This window comes from Bubalus bubalis, chromosome 6 (genome assembly GCF_019923935.1).
Source record: "Bubalus bubalis isolate 160015118507 breed Murrah chromosome 6, NDDB_SH_1, whole genome shotgun sequence".
Taxonomy (NCBI): domain Eukaryota; kingdom Metazoa; phylum Chordata; class Mammalia; order Artiodactyla; family Bovidae; genus Bubalus; species Bubalus bubalis.
Genome location: NC_059162.1, coordinates 23,197,345 through 23,219,594, shown reverse-complemented (window position 1 = coordinate 23,219,594; position 22,250 = coordinate 23,197,345). Strand labels below are relative to the sequence as shown.

Here is a 22,250-nt window from a genome sequence, read left to right as displayed (position 1 = left end):
ATTTTACTTCTCCCCTCCCACACGATTAAAGTGTAGCCTTCAAGTAAGATAACATGCCCATTTATTATAGTTATATTGCATTTAAAAGCTACTCATTGAAAGCTTATTTGCAATTATTCTTCTCAGTATTTACTCTCAGCCTAAAGGAAACAGGGACATTTATTTATCTTGAATTTGTGGTGAGTTAACAGAGAGTCCTATTTGCTAATGCAGTTATAACCAGAGATGGCATTTGCCCCATTTTATGGATGTGGCAGCTGAAGCTAGAGAGGTTAAATAAGCCCTGGAGCATGAAGATCTGGTTGGTTCTGGTACCTTCGCTTGTAGTGGTGCTGCTGCTTTGCATGTAACACTTTTTATTAGGAAAATACTCCTTTCCATAATTCTATAATTGAAACATTTTTGGATGTTGGATTTCCTAATTAACTTAATACTGTACTTCTTAGCAATTAATTTTCTGCATTTGGGGAAGGAAAATCTCTGCCTTTGCAACTCTGATCTGCTTTTAAATAGACCATATTTGGATTTGGGCTTGAGAAATTTATCAGTGCTTTCATCCCCACTTTCTTATTTCCCGCATATTAGACTCCCTCCTTCTTCTTGTAGCTTATAGGCTAAGACTGGATTTAAAATACCAGAAGAAGGTCTTCCCTGATGATCCAGTGGCTAAGGCTCTGCACTCCCAGTGCAGGTGGCCTGCGTTCAGTCCCTGGTTGGTGAACTAGATCCCACATGCTGCAGCTGAGTTTTCAAGAGCTACAAATAAAAGTCCTGTACGCCACAATGAAGATCAAAGGTGCTGCAACTAAAACCCGGCGTGGCCAAATTAAGAAATTTAAAAAAAATATATCAGAAAACTGGGAAGTGATTGTTTCTGTATCTGAAAGGAAAAGTTGGCTGACCCTCATCACAGTGCCCTCTCCACTCTGGGCAGCTCAGGGGTGGTTCATCCAAGGCTGTATGGATTATCCATCCATTCAGTGGTTACACTGGGACCCTGCTCTTATTGAAATGGGCAGTGAAATTGAAGTTTTATTCTATAAATAAAATTCCAAACTGAGCTCAGAACATTCCACAAGTTGTCTCTGGCAAAAATTCAAATGGTGTTTAAAGTTAGAAGAAAGTCCAGAATAAAAGGAGATGTCATGGTGACCCAAGGTAGCTCTATCCAATTCTATTTTAAAACATTCAGAAGCACTGAGCACTTGTTTTCTTCTGTCTCAGGACATCTCCTGAGTTCTGTGATCATCAAGACAAGCATGATCTGAATTTTCCTTTTTTTCTCATGGCTGAGGCATTTTACTAGTCACAGACTATTTATTTTAACAATAAGAGCAACTTGTATTTTCATAGCAATTTAATAGTGTCTAATAAATTTTCCCTTAATTTGTGTCATTATCTCTAGTCCTTTTCTGCTTATTCTATTCTGCAAAAACTTCTTTCTTCCTTTGCTTCTCTAGGGTCAGTTAGAGAAAAGGTAACCTGCTCCTGGCCAAGAGTATTTATTTATCCTGGCCAAAGTAGAAGAGGTGTAAAGAAGAAATAACTGCTGACATAGAGAATGCATTGACTGACAAAGAAAATTAAATTGAGTAATCTCTAGCACTTCATTCAAGGATATATTTATTTTCCATTTCATAATGTGGAATACTATTATTCATAATGTGGACTAGCCTGTCATGTTGTATTATATTAATAATATTTTATTTAATCATTACCCTATACTGAGTCCTTTAGATGTCCAGTTTTTAACTATTATAAATAATACTTGATAAACAACTGGGTGCTTAAAGCATTTCCTTCCATCAGATTATTTTTGAATGACAGATGCTTAGAAGTAGAATAATCAAATGTTATTAGACTAGACTATGTCAGACACTTCTAGTTCTTGGAAATACATTGCAAACTTCTTGGGGTTTAAGCTCATATAACTCATATTAACATGAAGATTATTTCATTCAGTTTAAATATCTTTTGCAGCATCTGAGTTTCTGTATTCAGAAGGGAAAGTGGAGGAACACTCACATGAAGTGCATACTCTAGGGTAACCCGGGTGAATCGGGAGCAGTGCGTACCCCTCTAGAGTAAACTGCTTCCCTGTCACTATTAATCTCTGTTACCATCTTGAAGTGTTTCCTGAAATGGTAACAAACAAAATTTTAGTATAATAAAGTCAAAGTGGGTATAAATTACATCAAAATTATGCATACATATTAGGATGTCTGTTGCAAGGAGAGAAAAAATAGATACTGTATTTGGTTATGGGATTATTGTTAATACCTCTTATGTACTGCTTTAAAGCTAAGTCAATATAAGTTTTTATAGCAGGAAGAAATTTACATTTATTCTACCAAGTGACAACATGTAAAGTTTGAAACTGAGTTAGTTTTAGAAAAGGTTCTTCTGTGTGTTACTTATAGATTTCCACATGATTGGTGCCTTGGGGCAGCATCATTGCCAGCAGACCTAGGGGGCTGGTGTCTCTCTACTCATCCTGAGCTAAAATTATTATGAGTGGGCCTTAATATACCAGTTGTTCCCACCCACAAACCTGGCCTTGCCTTTGCTAGGATATCTTTATTTATCCCTTGAGGTTATCTTCAGCATTACCTCCTTTGGGGATTATTTTTGGAACCTAGTTCTGGGTGTTCTCTGTAGCCAGAGCACACTATGCCTTCTTTATTATTGCATGTGGCTAATTGGTTTACATACTCTATGAGTTTATTGGAAGAAAGGACTGTCTTTTGTCTCTAAATCTTCAGTATATTACAATACTTCTAACACATAGCAGATCCTCAGTTAAGAACTTTCTAGAGAACATTCCCTGCAAGGCTCATGTGAGTATCTTTTTGGTAGGTGTCTGCTGCTGCTGCTAAGTCGCTTCAGTCGTGTCCGACTCTGTGTGACCCCAGAGACGGCAGCCTACCAGGCTCCCCCGTCCCTGGGATTCTCCAGGCAAGAATACTGGAGTGGGTTGCCATTTCCTTCTCCAAGGTGTCTACTTACCATTAATACAGAATGAATACAGCAGGTTATCAAGTCTGGATGCCATTATTCATTCAAATGCTATTTATTCATTGTTTAAGAAATATGTGCATCTGATTCCTGTTATGATCTAGACTTCTTAAATGCTGGATACATGATAGTGAATGGTATAAAAACCCTGCCTTCAAGGTGCTGGCACTCTAGACAGGTCACGAAGCATGCATATATATTACTGTTGTAACTTGATCTCCTAGTTTCTTAACTCTAATTCACTTCAGGACACTATGAGCACATATGAGTACACACTGTAGCTCATCCTCACTCCAAATTCTCTATCCTTAGGGTCCTAAACTCTGAAAGTATATTCCCTAACCACAGGGTCAAGTCCTCCATCTCCTCATCCTTTCTGAATATTCAGTTTACCTTATCACTTACTCCAGGTCCTTTGCTCCTTCTGCTCTTCATCGGCTCTTCATTCATCTCCCTACTGAGCCAAGACCTCAGAGTCAGCTATTTGAATCATTTGAATCATTCTCAGCACTGCTTTAGAATCTCATACCTCAGTTAATTTTATTATCCTCTGGGATTCTGTCAGCTTTGTTTTAGTACTTTAGAAAGCCATACTGAGAAGGAAGACTCTAGATTCATTCTTTCTAATCTTGGGCAGGTTAATGTGACATTCGTCTCCTCCTCTCACCAGCCTCCTCCCCTGATGCTTCCTTTTCCCCTAAAAATGCAGTCCTCAAAACCTCTGATTTCAATGTGTGTTCGTCGCTCAGTTGTGTCTGACTCTTTGCTACCCATGGACTGTAGCTCACCAGGCTCCTCTGTCTTGGGAATTCTCCAGGCAAGAATACTGGAGTGGGTAGCCATTTCCAGATCCAGGAGATCTTCCCAACCCAAGGATTGGACCCAGGTCTCTCACATTGTAGGCAGATTCTTTATCATCTGAGCCACCAGGGAAGCTTAATGAAACAAGTAAAATCAAGGTGCAAAATTACATGTTCAGTGTTATTTCTATTTTGTGAAATTCACATAGGCATATAAACTGAAGAACAGCTAAAAACAAATACATAAAAATCTTTATCAATGTTGCCTTTAAGTGGTAGCATTTTTAAATTTTTTCCTATGCATTTTTGTCCTTTCCAAAATTTCTGGAAAGAACACCCAATTCTTTAAAAATCACTAAAAACAGACATTATCAAGGAAGGAAAAGGTAAAAGGCTATGTGAATAAAAAGATAGGTGAAAACAGAAAAAAAAAAATCTATCACTTGGTGTTTGGTGAGGGCCTCAGCCTCCGTATTCCCCAGTGTCCTGTGAATAGAGGTTGTTAATGAAAACTGCTTTGCCAGGACCAAGGATAAAAAGCCAAGCTAAGTTTTAGAAGAGGGTAGAGAGACCATATGCCATCCCTGAGTAATATGGCTGAACTCAGAACATATCATTTCCACATCTCTTTTGAAAGAGTGATATCAGTGTCTTGGCTGATTCAGGGAAGAAAATTTATTAGACATCTGTATGTCTAATAACTTCATAAGGCAAAGTGAGATAATTATTTGAACTACCCTTTATTAATACCTTTTCGCAGTATTAAGAGGTTTCTCTGAACATTGAGGAATAGCAGCATGAAAAATGTAAGTTCCTTTTAGAATAAAGATTCAGTGCAGAAGCAAAATAGCTCATAATACTCAAAGTTGTTGCTGGTGCATAGTGATGCTTGTAGCTCCTGGTAGTGATTGAGGACTTAGCACTTCAGAAAACTGTCTCCCAGAGTTCCCTTGGGCCACAGCCACTCTCAGTGAATAGATTCTGTTGAGTGAAGGGTGTAATTGCAGCCTGTACTGGAGAAAAGTGGATGTTACTGTGTCAATGCCAAGTCAGCTCACACTTAGTCAGCATGCAGAGGGAGATTCACAAGTGATGCTCTCTGTGTTCTGAGGGGCTTTGCCAATTAAGCTTTCCAGCTTGCCGAGGTTATAATGATAGGCCTTGAGATGAGAAAAAAATGATAATCTCACTGTATTTATTACACAGTGCTCCTGTGCTCTGCATCTGTGACTGCTACCCCATTTGCATTTGAATGTGTGTTTTTGCAATTCTGATGCCAAAGAGGGGATATTGGCAATATTTGGGGCAGAGAAGATATACCCAGTGTCTCTCTTGGCAAGAGGAAAAAAGATCTGAGACATCTCAGGGCTTGTTCCCTAATGGCCTTCCCAGTTTCGATTGTATCTGTTTCCATCACATCTTCTGCCTGTCAGTTTATTCCCTTTGTCTTTTAGGGACAAAGCCAACTGTTGTCACAGAAAAGGATTCAGGGGAGTCATGACCATTTGGAGGACTGTGGGTAGAAATAGGGAAGTATAAAATAGTGGATGACTCACTTTTCAGGATAGAGCCTATGTAAAAAGTCATACTTGCCACTTCCTTTTTAGGATTTTAATCACTTGTCACATGGCATCTGATACACCAGGATGCAAATACTCCATTGTGAACCATGTGCGTATTGGGAATGAGTTGGTGTCCCAAAAAACAAATATGTGTCAGGATTTGAGTCTAACTCACTTCTCCTTCCCACAGCAGCACTGCCCACCCTTCCACACATCTCACTGTCTCAGGGGTCATTTGTCTGGAGTCAGGGCAGGTACAAAGGAGACTCCTAGTAAATGTGTGAGTAGAAACAGGATATATTGGACATGTGAAGGTTGGAGTCAGATATAGATTTCAAGTTCACTGTTACTATCAACTAGCTGGATGATCTTGGGCAAATTACATCATCCTTCCAGGCCTCTTGTTTCCTTACCTGTAAAATAGGGGTAACAGGACCTACTGGATTATGGGAGAATTGAATGAGATAATTCCTGGAAAGAATCAGTCAATCAATAAATGGTGGTGGCTTCATTGGTGGTGGGTGGTGGTGGTTGCTCACAATAAAAATAATGATCATTTAATTCAAGATTAGTGTTGAAGAAAATTCCAGTGTAAGAAAACATGTTGAACTATAAAGTTACACACAGGCAGTCTGGAGACTATTACCTATGGATGTCTTTGTTTCCAAGTTGGCACCACTTGTGAAGCCCTACCGTTTAAAAATCCTCAGGGCTAGGGTCTTCCCTGGCTGTCCAGTGATTAAGACTCCACACTGCAATGCAGGGGCCTCTGGTGAGATCCCTGGTCAGGGAACTAAGATTCCACATGCCAATAAAGCAAGCCACAGTTCTCCTTGTCCTTCTGGACATTTTGTATCTGCAAGGGTTGAATGTGGATATAAGTTTAAAATATGAAAAAGAGACGTTTAAACATTAGAAACATTTATTTGAATCAGAATCTCTAAGTTCATGACAGATGAACTTTAAAAAATGTGGAATTAGAACAGGATATGTGTTTGGACCCCAATAAACAGTGAGCTCTAGGAGTTGGTGATGGACAGGGAGGCCTGGGGGGCTGCGGTTCACGGGGTTGCAAAGAGTCGGACACGACTGAGCAACTGAACTGAGCTTAAACAGCAAACTTGCACAGTCTTCCTGTCATACGATATACCCTCCACTGTTTGAGATGATCACACTGAGCCCAATTCCTTACATAGTTCATCTTTTATCAAGGGCCTTAGTAGAAAAGCAGTGTAAATAAATCAGAATATGTTTATTAATATTTTAAAGAAGAATTAACATTCTAGGATAAAAATAGTAAAGAAAAAAAAAAAGGAAGACATTCACTCATATTTTCTACCATCCTAAACCTCCAGCCTCTTCACTCTTCCAGACTCTCTGGTAGTCTGTACAGTCTGTAACTGTAGGCATTTTGACTACAAAGTAAATGTTAGTCCTAGTCCTTTCTTGCTGACCTATTTTATATGATCTTTGGGGAGTCTAAGTAGTTAGATGAAGCTGTGGTGTTGGAGGAGGGGAGCACAAATGAAACAGTTTTCCCTTAGACAACCCTAATACTCCTTCCTGAAGGTTAGAGTTTGAGAGAGGAAGGCTTGAGGAGGGGGAAGTTAAAAGGAACTTGGAAGGGGCCTAAGGAGCAGTTGATGTTGACTCAGGTTGAGGGGAGCAGAATTAAAGCCCCGCACACTCTCTTCAGTTTCCTACCTTGCAGTCTTTGTCATGTTTCCTTACATATTCATACCCATCCTTCAAGGCCCAAATTCAGTCTTCTCGGCTTTCTGTAGATTTCCTAGACCCCCTCTCCCCATCAGAACAAAATTAATTACTATCTCATTTATGTTCTGAAATCTCTGTTATAAATCTCATTGTTGTAAAAAGTATCTCTTTGAATCCTGTCTGCCACCCCTAGTAGACAGCTCTGAGCACCTTGATTTCAGGGCATTTCATTTTCATCGTGATATTTTTGGTGCTTGTTATACAAGTAACTTCTCAGTAAATGTTTATGAAAAGGAATGAAAAACTCTAAAAATAGCAACCAAGGCCCAGTTTTTTGCTCTAAATACTGGTATGGCTGATTCCTTTTCCTCCTCCTGAATTTTCCATTATGATAAGAAAGCCATATAAGAAGAAGTTTGAAAGACAGGAAATGCCTCTGGGAGAAGGTCTTTGTCCCTCAACTTAGAGATGTTAAGGAAGGGTGGTGATGCATGAGGAAGTAAGGGGACCAGACCATGTGGCTGAGTGTATGTGATAGCCTTGGGGAAGAAGCCTGAAAAAATAACCACCTCTGTGGCAGTTTGGACACTCTTATGGGAAGAAATGGGCTATCCTGGTGGCTCAGATGATAAACAATCTGCCTGCAGTGTGGGAAACCCCGGTTCGATACCTGGGTCAGGAAGATCCCCTGGAGAATGAAACGACAAACCACTTCTGTATTCTTGCCTAGAGAATTCCATAGACAGAGGGGCCTGGCAGGCTACAGTCCATGGGGTCACAAAGAGCAACTAACACTTTCACTTTTCATGTGAAGAAATAGCCCTAGGTTAATTGTCTTAATAGAAGAAGAAAGCAGTGAGGTCTCAACAGACAACAGATATAGTTGGGGTGGTTTTGGTTTGGGATATTAATATTTCACACTGTTCAAAGACTTGTTGGAAACTTACTTTTAATGGTGAAGTTATATGATTACCACCTTGCCATTGCTCGTGAATAATATGGTCCATTAACACAGTTTACTGCTTTCCTCAGTCCATAAATTAAACAGACCAAAATACAAGGCATTAACACCAAATATATATGCAATTTGCAAAGGACAGTCTGTGGCTGCCTTATAGAGAATATTTCTCTGAAGACTCTGCCATGGTGTTACCCTTTGCTGAGGAAGAATCCAAGTCTGTACCCCTCCCCACAATGTTACAAGAGACCAGACTAGTGGACCAGTGGCTCACATCTTGGAATAACCATTTTTAAGGAACACAAAATTGAGTGTTGTGGATATTTCTGATATAATTGAGACTAGCACACTTAGAAAACTACTGGAAGAAGTCACCAGAGCACAGTCTGACAGCATCAGAGTATCAGCATGTAGCAGATGTCTGTGACAACCTAGAGGGGTGGGACAGGGTGGGAAGGAGGTTCAGGAGGGAGGGGACATGTGTACACCTATGGCTGATTCATGTTGAAATATGGCAGAAACCAACACAATATCATAAAGCAACTCAGTTCAGTTCAGTTCAGTCGCTCAGTCATGTCCGACTCTTGCAACCCCATGAACCGCAGTACGACAGGCCTCCCTGTCCATCACCAACTCCCAGAGTGTACCGAAACTCATGTCTATTAAGCGGGTGATGCTGTCCAACCATCTCATCCTCTGTTGTCCCCTTCTCCTCCTGCCTTCAATCTTTCCCAGCATCAGGGTCCTTTCAAATGAGTCAGTTCTTCGCATCAGGTGGCCAAAGTATTGGAGTTTCAGCTTCAACATCAGTCCTTCCAGTGAACACCTAGGACTGATCTCCTTTAGGATGGACTGGTTGGATCTCCTTGCAGCCCAAGGGACTCGCAAGAGTCTTATCCAATACCATAGTTCAAAAGCATCAATTCTTTGGCACTCAGCTTTCTTTAGAGTCCAACTCTCACATCCATATGACTACTGGAAAAACCATGGCATTGACTAGATGGACCTTTGTTGGCAAAGTAATGTCTCTGCTTTTTAATATGCTGTCTAGGTTGATCATAACTTTCCTTCCAAGGAGTGAGCATCTTTTAATTTCATGGCTGCAGTCACCATCTAGAGTGATTTTGGAGCCCCCAAAAATAAAGTCAGCCATTGTTTCCACTATCCTCCAATTAAAAATAATTTAATTATAAAAAAAGAGGGAGGGAACAAGTGTATACCTATGGCTGATTCATGTTGATGTATGGCAGAAACCAATACAACATTGTAAAGCAATTATCCTCCACAACATTGTAAAGCAATATTTATTAAAAATAAATGAATCTTTTTAAAAAATAACAAATAAATAAATAGATCTTTTAAAAAAAGAATGTTGTAGATGGCTCTGAGTAGACCAGTTATGTCCTGATCATCTTCAACCTAATCACTCTGGAAAACTGTAGGAAAGGCTGCTCCTGTGGGATATTGAATGTTGATGTATTGCTTGAGTCCAGTATTTTCATAGCTACTTACCAGCAAGTCAAGAAAATGTGAATAATACATCATGCAGAAATTAAGTGGGTGAGCAGCTGGTAGGTGGGTTATACTTGGAAAATGTTTGGTTCTTCATATTGAGCAGGATAGTATCTTGGCAAAAATTAGTAAGTGTGATTTTAGTGAAATTTTAGTGAAATACCAATTTCAGTTCAGTTCAGTTGCTCAGTCATGTCTGACTCTTTGCAACCCCATGAATCGCAGCACGCCAGGCCTCCCTGTCCATCACCAACTCTTAGAGTTCACCCACACTTACGTCCATTGACCAGGTTATGCCATCCAACCATCTCATCCTCTGTCATCCCCTTCTCCTTCTGTCTTCAATCTTTCCCAGCATCAGGGTCTTTTCTAATGAGTCAGCTCTTTGCATCAGGTAGCCAAAGTATTCGAGTTTCAGCTTCAGCATCAGTCCTTCCAATGAATATTCAGGACTTATTTCCTTTAGGATGGACTGGTTGGATCTCCTTGCAGTCCAAGGGACTCTCAAGAGTCTTCTCCAACACCACAGTTTGAAAGCATCAATTCTTCTGCACTCAGCTTTCTTTATAGTCCATCTATACTATACTATCCTTTCATATCCATACATGACTACTGGAAAAAGCATAGCTTTGACTAGATGGACCTTTTTAGCAAAGTAATGTCTCTGCTTTTTAATATGCTGTCTGGGTTGGCCATAACTTTCCTTCTAAGGAGTAAGTGTCTTTTAATTTCATGGCTGCAGTCACCATCTGCAGTGATTTTGGAGCCAAAAAAATAAAGTCTGCCACTGTTTCCACTGTTTCCCCATCTATTTGCCATGAAGTGATGGGACCAGATGCCATGATCTTAGTTTTCTGAAATTGGTATCACTGATTAACAAATTGGCAAGGTAGTGGGCAAAAAGATAAGGCTCACTGAGGTAAAGTTTGGTTCATTTATACATGAAAAGCATATAAGGTAGAACATGCAGGTAACATGTAAGATAAAAATATCTTTGGACAAAGATTATATATGTACATCTATGCAGGAGAGCTATATGTGCCCTTATGAAATACATGCTTGCTGACCATGAGTCATTCATGGACTGATGTTTAAAAAAAAGAAACTAGAAGTACTTGAATGTGAGAAACTAGGACAAGGGCATACAATTTTTTTCTGGACTTAAGTAATATAGAGAAAGATTTACCAACATATGTTACTGCTTTGTGGGTGGGTGGCGGGGCCTGGCTTGGAGTTTGTCTCTACTATACCCCACTTCTCTTTGCACTTTGGTTTATCAGCTGTTTTCACAAATTGCAATCCCCTCGACACATACCTTGTGTTTCTTAACCATGTGCCCCTTCTCTGGGGGAGCATCAAATTCCTTCCCAAGCTTTTGGAGCAGCTGAGTGAGCCCCACTCTGTGGCAATGAGAGGGAACTTGAGCTGTTAATAGAGTTGAAGTGATTTAAAAAAAAAATCTCCAGAGGCTACAGAAAGCCCATTAACTCAGTACTCATCCAGAGTGACCTCTCTACCCTTCTGGTTATTGCTTCATATAAGACAGGCAGTCAGCTCAGGGGTGAGTGTGGGATGGGGGAGAAAGTGAAATAGCTTGTGGCATCCATATGCATCACCTTGTTGTCACTTGCTCCTGATCTATAATGTGGAATCTTCAGAGCAAGGAGAATTGAATGAGATCATGTCTGGAAAGTTTCCCCATCCTTAGAAAGTATTAAAATGAGTTTTAATGCTACTAGTGTCTATTAGAATAGAATTGTGTAATTACTGAAGGAACCTTAGAAGTTCATGTATTTCTTTTACAAATATTTAAGGAAGCTGAAGCCCAGAGGTAAAAGTGACCTGTAAGCCCCTTAGTAGCTTTTTGTTGTTGTTCTGTCGTTAAGTCATGTCCCAACTCTTTGCAACACAACTTAGCGATGGAAGACAACAGCAAAAAGCTACACAGGTAACTCAAGACAGTGTCTTAAAGCAGAAGTGAAATTTTTGTCTGCATTTGATCTATACTAGGGTGACAGCCTCAGAGATCTATAAGGAGCCAGGCCAGTATCATAAAAGAGCACATGAGCTGGGATTACAAGAACAGGGATTGACAGGGACTGTGGCAAACCGGAGAACATGTCTCTTCTGTTTAAAGGCGGCAGGTTATCCCTCTATGTGGGAAGGCAGGCCCAGTATTGCCAGACCCATTCGTTTTGCAAGAGACGTTAGGAATGGGTCAACCTTGTGTTGACCAAATGAAGCATGTTGGATGGGCTGAATTTGGCCTGAGGAATGATCTTGCTCCTGATGGCAGAAGTGGTTACCCAGGTCTGTGGGCTGAACATAAAGAAATCCATTCATGCATGAGTAGCAGCAACTAAGTATTTTTTTTCTCCACACATTTTTCAAGACATTATTCTGGCTGATAGTTTCAAAATCCTTCCCTTACTTTTTCTCAACAGAGGGAAACCACAAGTAGTTCATCTCTTTCATTTTTCACTCTCAGGGAAAATTTTTAATGAGAAGTGGAGAAGGGAAAGGGGCAGAGGGCCTGGAAGAAGCACAAGCTGGTGACCTGCTTTTGAATAATAAAGAATTGCCAGGTGGTGTGTGTAATCTGGTGTGCTCTGCCTGGTACTTTTATGTCCATCTGGAACTTAGCAAAGTGGAGATTTATGCCAAGATCCAGCCCTGAGGCAGAGAAGGAAGAACACCAACAGTTTCTAAATAAATGACAGGCTCTCTTCCACCTCCCTGTGAATGTCTCCTGATTTTTAAAAAGAGAAGCTTTCTAAATCTCCAGCTATAGAATTATTTTTAGGACAACTAACTGGGAGTACCCGAGGGTTTAAGGAGTAAGGTAAAATGTTGAAAGCATCTCTTTGTAGGATTATTTCAACTGCCTCTCTGTTTCTTGCCTTTCCCAACCAGTCTGTTGTCAAAACAGTAGCCAGCCCTTTTAAAACATCCATCACTCAGTTCATCTCTTTTTTTGATGCACTAGACTCCAGGGGCTGAATTCCTCTCAGGGTCCAGAAGGGCGTTATATAATTATCTGTCCCCTGCCCAGCCTTCCTATTACTTCCCTGACCTCACCTCCTGCTACTCGCTCAGCCCAGCCACACCGGCCTCCTTGTTGTTCCAGAAATGATCTGTCATGCTTCCTCTGAAGAGCCTTTGCACTTGATGTTCTCTGCTTGGAAGACTCTTTGCCCAAATACCCACATCATTGCTTCTCAGAGACACTTAGCCTACTGAAAATTGTAACCCCCTCCTCTTCCGCATCCCTCCAGCATTCCCTACTTCTACTCCCTACCTTTTTTATAGTACCTGTCCCCAGTTTTTTATAGTACCTGTCCCCAATTGTTACTATACATTTTCCTTTTTTGTTTCCTTTTTTATATAAGTTCCATGAGTGCAGGTGTTTTGGTCTGTTTTGTTCACTGCTACATTCGTAGAGCTTAAAACCAGTGCCTAAAATCATAGTAAGTGCTTGACAAGCATTTGTTGAATATATTTTGAGGTTTTTTTTTTCCTTCTCTTCTAGGGATAGTGGTCTTCACTGTGCTGGACAAATATAGATCTTGCTACTGCATCGTAGGGTTTTTAACATTTCCATTAGTAGACTTTTGTTTGTTTCTCAAGTTTTCTGAATCAATTCTACTTCCTAAGCATATCGATTTTTTGCTTCTCTGCATTTCTACCATCTTTTCCTTTAGTTAAAACTATCACAGCTTCTTGTTTTCTCCATCTGCTTTTGTTCCTTCTACACAATGCCACTCAGCAGTCAGAATGATCTAAAGTCTAAATCTGATCAATTACCATTCATTTCCTCATTTAAACTCCTTCAGTGGTTTTCCATTGCCCTGCACATAAATCTCACATGCTTACGCCATCCCTCAAGGCCCTGCATGGTCTGGTTGCAGCCCTGGCTTTCTCTGTTCCTCTAACAGGTCAAGTTCCTCCCTGACTCAGGGTCCTTGCTTTTCCCTCATGATGGAATACTCTTCTGTTTCCATTTTTCATCTGGCTGACATTCTCTTCATCTCAGTTTAAATGTTCTTTTCTCTGAATCTCTCTAGTAGTTAAGTTACTCTGCATATCCCTTCAGAGCACTTGCCACACTAGTAATTCAGTGCCTGTGGAATTGTTTAACCAGTGGCTGTCTCTGCACATACTCAGTAGGGTGGGACATGTCTTTGTATCTCCAGCACTTAACCCTGACCCTGATACATAGTACTATAACAGCTTAATGATTGCTTGTGGAGAAACAAATAAAAACAGATGTCTTGACACCAAGGAATCGAACACTGTGTGGGATGTTACTTCATTAATGAATGATGTACTTCTCTTCACAGAGATTATTTTGCAGAAGATGATGGGGAGATGGTACCCAGAACAAGTCATGCAGCAGGTAAGGAGGTCATGGATCTTTCTTTGCTGTACTCTTGATCTCCTGCTGATCATAAATCTCTTAAATTTTAGATCCCATCATCATGGCTATATCTTCAGACTTTTTTTGAATTTCAAAATTTGCACATACCACGGTAGTATATAATACCCCACCTTCGCAGCACAGTGCAGAACTCATAACTGAAATATTTTGAACTCTTCATACTGTTAGCAATTCTGTAATTGCAAGTTAAAGTCACTTGTAAAATGATTAAAATAGATTCTTCCACTAGAATGAAATCTCGAATATACCATTAAAATAGGTATAATAATGGTGTCAACCTCATAAGTGAGATTAGAAAAGCTCTTCGAGGACTTCTCTGGTGGTGCAATGGCTAAGAATCCTCCCTGCAAAATATTGTATGACATCCCTTATATGCAGAATCTGAAAAGAAAATGCATTTACTTTCAAAACTGAAAGAGATTCACAGACTTAGAGAAGAAACTTACAGTTGCTGGAGGGGAAAGAATGGGAGGAAGGGACAGTTAGGGAATTTGGGATAGACAGGTGCACACTGCTGTATTTAAAATGGATAACCAACAAGGACCTACTGTATAGTATGGGGAACTCTGCTCAATATTATGTGGCAACTTGGATTGGAAGGGAGTTTGGGGGAGAATGGATATACGTGTATATGTATGGCTGAATCCTTTTGCTGTTCACCTTAAACTATCGCAACACTTAATTGGCTATACCCCAATACAGAATAAAAAGTTTAAATTAAAAAAAATTATTTTAAATCCTCTTTGCAATGTAAGGGATGTGGGTTTGACCCCGGTTGGGGAACTAAGATCCCATGTGCCTCAGAGCAACTAAGCCCAGGAGAGTCCGAGTCTGTGCCCCACGGTGAAAGATCCCAGATGATACAAAGAAGAATCTGCATGCCGCAACTAAGACCTGCTGCTGCTGCTGCTAAGTCGCTTCAGTCGTGTCCGACTCTGTGCGACCCCATAGACGGCAGCCCACCAGGCTCCCCCGTCCCTGGGATTCTCCAGGCAAGAACACTGGAGTGGGTTGCCATTTCCTTCTCCAATGCATGAAAGTGAAAAGTGAAAGTGAAGTCGCTCAGTCGTGTCTGACTCTCAGAGACCCCATGGACTGCAGCCCACCAGGCTCCCCCGTCCATGGGATTTTCCAGGCAAGAGTACTGGAGTGGGGTGCCATTGCCTTCAAACTAAGACCTGACTTGCAGCCAAATAAATAAATAAACATTAAAAAAAGAAAAGCTCTTAGTACAGAGCTTGTCAAGCAATAAACACCTGTAAATATTGTTATTAATGTGTAATAATAATATATTATTCCTGCATTAAAATTAGCTAGAGGTCTACCTAAATTACAAAACCAAAGTGAAAATAATTCTCTTTTGGGGGCTATTCACACAAAAACTTTCAGTCATTTGGCGTTTTACCTACTTTGCTAAGTGATTTGCCTTTTCATACCAGCCTTGAAGCACAGATGGTTCATATGCACAATGCAGAAAAAACTTCTTAATTTGAATGTGTTAAGGACTTGGAGTCATTTAAAATTAGCATTTGTAATTGTGTATGTAAAACCCATAAATTCTAAAGGTCTACCGTACTCATTTTGAGCATGAAGATCCTCTGTTTTGAGGTAAAAATTGAAAGACTAGGGCAAGAGTGGAAGGGTAAAGAAGAAATTGCCTATTATAAGCAAGTTGACTACTTTTATTGTTTCATTTAATCTATATGAAAGTTCTAAGAGGTAAACATTATTATTCCTATTTTTACAGAGGCAATGGCACTCAGCAAAATTAAAAGATTTGCCTAAATTCCTATAATTAGCAGGTGGTCAGGATTCATATCCAGTCTTTTTTTTTTAAAAAACATTTTTGTTGTGTCCAGATCTAGTCTTTGAAGTCTCTTCTCTTTCTATCATATTCTATGAGTCAACTGTAATACATTGCTCTGCTTTATCAAATTTTCTTTCATTTAATCACCTTATTTAATTTCATGTAAATGTGTAAGAAGTAATTTTTTCTAATTTATTTTAATTAAACATTTGGATTTACTTAGAAATATCAAGTTTTCAACAAAACAGGTGCACCATCATTATTATTACTATTATTATTAATTTGCAATCAGTGTGATAGACAATTAACATTACAACAATTACTTTGTACAAACTGAATCAAACACGATTTAAGGTGGGAAAAAACCCAACTCTTATCTGTAACTAATCTGTGCTATGTACCAATAAAACCTGCTTTAAATTTCTGTGCTAGTTTAAACCCTGCTACTCTACCAGGCAAGGTTATAGGCTATTGAAAGATACCATTAAGAACAGGGCCACCTAAAGACACACTTGATAATATATTATTTTTATAGAAATGAAAAGATACTGTACAGTGTCCAGTTTAAAACCAAACCATATAGCCTTATATTTCATTTTTTAAAAAATCAGTGATGTAATGAGTAGTTATGAGTAGTTGAATACTTCTAAACCAGAAAATAAAACTGCGCTGGAACCACCCTATTTATCATCTTTATTTCTTCTTCATCTTTCCCTTCATTGTCATCTTCCTTTAAAAAAATACTTTTTGTATTCTTTTTACTTCTTTTTTAAAAACAGGGAATTCCCTTTTCTTAAATTAAAAAAAAAAATTCTGAGAAGTTGATTGAAGTATCTGGGGACATTTTCTTGCATTTCTTCTAGCAAGTTTGCAGAAAGAGAAAGTGGGAAGAAGGGAGGGAAGCGTGTACTCTCCCATCCCAGAGGTTGCCTTTTCTTTCTTTTTTTTTTACTTTTTTTTTTTTGTTAATTTTATTTTATTTTTAAACTTTACATAATTGTATTAGTTTTGCCAAATATCTATTGATGGTTTCCTTTGCTGAACAGAAGCCTTTTAGTTTAATGTAGTCCTACTTGGTTTTTTTGTTTTGTTTTTGGTGCCCATGCATACATGGTCCATTAATTGTCAACAAGAGAGACAAGCATGTACAAGGAGGAAGGAAGGAAAGAGAAAAGGAAAAGGGGGAAAAAAGAAAGGAAAGGAAAAGAGCATATGGTGGCATTATTGCCTCTTGGCCCCTTCAGATGGAGCCGTGTGTCTGTGTGTAGCTTACTCTCTCTCAGTGGGCCTGGAGTCACCCAGAGCCCATCTCACTGTCGCTCGCACTGACAGTCTCTGTAGAGCTCAGTGTGTTGTGATGTTTGCCATTCTTTCTGATTAAATAAGTTCAGCAATAAAGGCTCACTGCTTCTTACTGTCAGTCAAGAAAAGATGTGTTTTTCTGTCTTCAACCTGAGTCTACAGCCCCAAGCCTGCCTTAGTCAGAGGTCATCTGTGTACTGTGCTTGAAGGAAGCCCCGATTTCTTATTCTCCACAGTGTTACTTCTTCAAGGCAGGCATAGGGTTGGTAGCAGCTTAGCCTTCATGAACTTCTCCCAGGGGAGTGCTTACACTGGTTAATGGAAAGATTGTGTCTCTGTCCCTTTGCCTGTTTTTCCCTTTCAGGCCTGTTACAGTCCCCTTTGCTGCTAAAATAACATGATGTTAGCATGCTGTTAGAAAGGTTGAACAGAAGGGATGTGATATTGGTTCTGCCTCTTTTTAGCAGTGTGCATGCATTCTTGAGTGCTAAGTTGCTTCTGTCATGTCCAACTCTGTGCAACTCAATGGACTGTAGCCTGCCAGGGTCCAATGTCCATGGGATTCTCCAGCCAAGAATACTGGAGTGGGTTGCCATGCCCTCCTCCAGGGGATCTTTCCTACCCAGGAATCGAACCTGCATGTCTTATGTCTCCTGCATTGGCAGGAAGGTTCTTTACCACTTAGTGCCACCCTGGGAAGCCCTTTTAGTCGTATTGGGAAAATTTTAGTATTGGGAAAATTTTCTGAACCTTTATTTACTTATTAGTAAAATGGATGTAATAATCACATCAGTCTATTTCAGTCTGTTTCACTGGTTGCAATAACTTTTTATTTATTATTTATTTTTGGCTGTGAGGTGTGTGGGATCTTAGTTCCCAGACCAGGGATCAAACCTGGGCCCCTTGCAGAGAAAGCAGAGTCCTAACCACTCGACCACCAGGGAATTCTCAGCAGTAATTTATAAATGAAATAATTCATATGAAACTATTTTGTAACACTTGTTACAATGTTGGTTGTTACATTTGTTATTATTCCTATACTATAACCTGAAAGATTCTCTGTAAAGAGATTTGTAGAGATACTTCTTAGCTAGTATCTTGATTTTTTTTTTCAAATAAAGCTATTTCATTTATGTTTGGTTTCATATGACACACCACTCTTTTAGTGGCTTCAAACAGTGGTCAGCAAACTGCCACCCATGGATCCAATTGCCGGTATTTGTAAATAAAGTTTTATCACAACACGGTCATGCTCATTCTCTATCATATTCTCTGCATCTGCTTTGAGCAACCAGGGCAGAGTTGAGTAGTTGTGACAGAGATCATGCCTGTGAGCCTGAAGTATTTACTATCTGGCCCTGTAAGAAAAAGTTTGCCCACTCATGGCTTAAAACAACAATGATATATTATTTCTCACAATCCTGGATGTTGGGAAACTGGGCATTTCTTCTGTTGGTCTCACTTGAATTACTCAGACAGCTGCCATCCTCTCACAGCTTGACTGGGACTGAAGATCTGAGACAGCTTTTCTCAGGTGCCTGGCAGTGGTGATTGGCATCTTCATTCCCCCGGGACTTGGCCTTTATCCCCCAGGAAGGTAATCTGGGATTCTTCCCAGCATTGTGGTCGTGGGGTTCTAAGAAGGCAAGAACAGAAATGCAAAGCCTCTCAAGGCCCAGTCTGTGGAATTCATCCCCAAGAGGCATTTTCATCACCATCTCTAGGTCAAAGCAAGTTAGTCAGCCAACCCAGACTCGTGTGCTAGGGAAGTAGACTCCCCTTTCTGATGGCAGGAGCAGGAACATCACCTTATAAAGATGCCTGGACATAAACCAGTGGGCTGCGCTCGGGACCACTGTTAATAAGATCTACTGTAGGCTACTTCACGTGAACTGCTTCTGTATGGCCTAGAATTGGTTCATATTTTGCAGAAACCAAATTCTGCTGGAACGTGAAGGTTGGAATGATCATAATGCCACTATTAGATACAATTTTCTGTTGTTCTGTTTCACTGGCAGCTTTTCTTAGTGACACCAAAGATCGAGGCCCTCCTGTGCAGTCACAGACCTGGAGAAGTGGTGACAAGATCCCCTTGGGGCATTCCTTGAGAGCATTTGAAAGACCTCTTCAGGTGCAAACCCAGGCTCTTCGAGACTTTGAGAAGGTAAGTCACATGGGTAGGAATCATTATTCCAGTTAGAAAGGCATATGGGGATAGTGATGTCTTATGATAATATGACCAAAAGTTTAGCTTGGATTATGAGTATTCTTTCCTCTTCATGGATCACAGCTTTGTCATTGGCAAAAGGGCTTGCATAACTCAAAGACGCTATGAGCCGTGCTATACAGGGCCACCTAAGACAGAAGGTCATAGCGAAGAAGTCTGACAAAATGTGATGCCCTGGAGGAGGGAATGGCAAGCCACTCCGCTGTTCTTGCTTGGAGAACCCCACAGACAGTATGAAAAGGCAGAAAGATATAATACTGGAAGTTGAGTCCCCCAGATCAGAGAGTGTCCAATATACTACTGGGGAAGAGTGGAGGGCAATTACTAATCACTCCAGAAAGAAGGAAGTGGCTGGGCCAAAGCAGAAAAGACGCCCAGTTGTGGATGTGTCTGGTGGTGAAAGTAAAGTCTGATGCTATAAAGAACATCTGAACCTGGATTACATAGGAACCTGGAATGTTCGGTCCATGAATCAAGGTAAACTGGATGTGTTTAAGCGGGATGGCAAGAGGGAACATTGACATCTTAGCAATCAGTGAACTAAAATGGACGGGAATGGGTGAATTTAATTCAGGTGACCATTTTATCTGTTACTGTGGGCAAGAATCTCTTAGAAGAAATGGAATAGCCCTCATAATCAACAAAGGAGTCTGAAATGCAGTACTTGGGGTGGAGTCTCAAAAATGACAGAATGATCTCGGTTTGTTTCTAAGGCAAACCATTCAAGATCACAGTAATCCAAGTCTCTGTCCCATCCACTAATGATAAAGTCGAACAGTTCTATGAAGACCAACAAGACCCTATGGAACTAACACTAAAAACAACAACAACAACAACAACAAAAAACCAAGTCCTTTTCATTACAGGGGATTGGAATGCAAAAGTAGGACGTCAAGTGACACCTGGAGTAACTGGCAAGTTTAGCCTTGGAGTACAAAATGAAGCAGGGCAAAGGCTAAGAGTTTTGCCAAGAGAATACACTGGTCATAGAAAATACCCGCTTCCAACAACAAAAGGGACAACTGTATACATGGACATCACCAGATAGTCAATACTGAAATCAGATCGATTATGTTCTTTGCAGTTGAAGATGGTGATGCTCTAAACAGTCAACAAAAACAAGACTAGGAGATGACTGTGGCTCAGATAATGAGCTCCTTATTGCAAAATTCAGGCTTAAATTGAAGAAACTAGGGAAACCACTAGGCCATAAGGTATGACCTAAATCAAATCCCTTATGATTATACAGTGGAGGTAACAAATAGATTTAAGGGATTAGATCTGGCAGAGTGCTGAAAGAACTATGGATGGAGGTTTGTGACATTGTATAGAAGGCAGGGATCAAAACCATCTCAAAGAAAAAGTAATGTAAGAAGGCAAAGTGGTTGTCTGAGGAGGCCTTACAAATAGCTGGGGAAAGAAGAGAAGCAAAAGGCAAAGGAGAAAAGCAAAGATATACCCAACTGAATGCACAGTTCCAGAGAATAGCAAGGAGAGATACAAAAGCCTTTTAAAATGAACAATTAAAGAAATAGAGGAAAACAATAGAGTGGGAAAGACTATAAATCTCTTCAAGAAAACTGGAGATATCAAGGGAATATTTCATGCAAGGATGGGCATAGTAAAGGACAGAAACAGTAAGAACCTAACAGAAGCAGAAGAGATTAAGAAGAGGTAGCAAGAATATACAGAAGAACTGTACCAGAAAGGTCTTAATGACTCGGATAACCATGATGGTGTGGTCACTCACCTAGAGCTGGACATCCTTCAGTGTGAAGTCAAGTGGGCCTTAGGAAGCATTACTGTGAACAAAGCTAGTAGAGGTGACGGAATTCCAGCTGAGCTATTTAAAATCCTAAGAGTTGATGCTGTGTAAGTGCTGCACCCAATTATGTTAGCAAATTGGGAAAACTCAGCAGTGGCCACAGGACTGGAAAAGGTCAGTTTTCTTTCCAATCCCAAAGAAGGACAATGTCAAAGATTATTCAAACTACTATACAACTGCACCAATTCACATGCTAGCAAGGTTATACTCAAAGTCCTTCAAGCTAGGCTTCAACAGTATGTGAACCAAGAACTTCCAGATGTACAAGCTGGGTTTTGAAAAGGCAGAGGAACCAGAGATCAAATTGCCAACATTCCTTGGATCATAGGGAAAGCAACAGAATTCCAGAAAAACATCTACTTCTGCTTCGTTGACTATGCTAAAGACTTTGACTTTTGTGTTGAACACAACTAAACTGTGGAAAGTTCTTAAAGAAGTGGGAATACCAGAACACTTTACTCACCATGGACTGGTTCAAAATTGGGAAAGGAGTATGTCAATGTTGTATATTGTCATTCTGCTTTTTCAATTTATATGCAGAGTACATACATCATGAGAAATGCTGGGCTGGATGAATCACAAGCTGGAATCAAGATTGCTGGGAGAAATATAAATAACCTCAGATATGCAGATGATACCATTTTAATGGCAGAAAGTGAAGAGGAACTAATGAGCCTATTGATGAGGGTGAAAGAGGATACTGAAAAAGCTGGCTTGAAGCTCAACATTTAAAAAACTAAGATCATGGCATCTGGTCCCATCATTTCATAACAGATAGATGAGGAAAAAGTGGAAGCAGTGACAGAGTTTATTTTCTTGGGCTCCAGAATCACTGTGGATGGTGACTGCAGCCATGAAATTCAAAGATGTTTGCTCCTTGGAAGAAAATCTATGACAAACTTAGACAGCATATTAAAAAAGCAGAGACATCACTTTGCCAACAAACGTGTGTGTAGCCAAAACTATGGTTTTTCCAGTAGTCATGTACGGATGTGAATGTTGGAACATAAAGAAGTCTGAGACCTGAAGAATTGATGCATTTTAATTGTGGTGCTGGAGAAGACTCTTGAGAGTCCCTTGGATGGCAA

At 40.0% G+C, this 22,250-nt stretch overlaps 1 protein-coding gene across 9 annotated transcripts in view; it reads left to right on the top strand.

The window, feature by feature from the left end:
* Window positions 1–22,250, top strand: part of LOC102407486 (phosphodiesterase 4D interacting protein) — a 240,015-nt gene that overhangs the window by 43,048 nt on the left and 174,717 nt on the right. For all 9 annotated transcript variants that reach the window (XM_044944467.2, XM_025288006.3, XM_025288000.3 and 6 more), the window contains exons 2-3: window positions 13,904–13,959; window positions 19,129–19,274. In XM_044944467.2, the coding sequence (XP_044800402.2) occupies window positions 13,904–13,959; window positions 19,129–19,274 (202 nt within the window). The remainder of the gene's footprint in view (window positions 1–13,903; window positions 13,960–19,128; window positions 19,275–22,250) is intronic.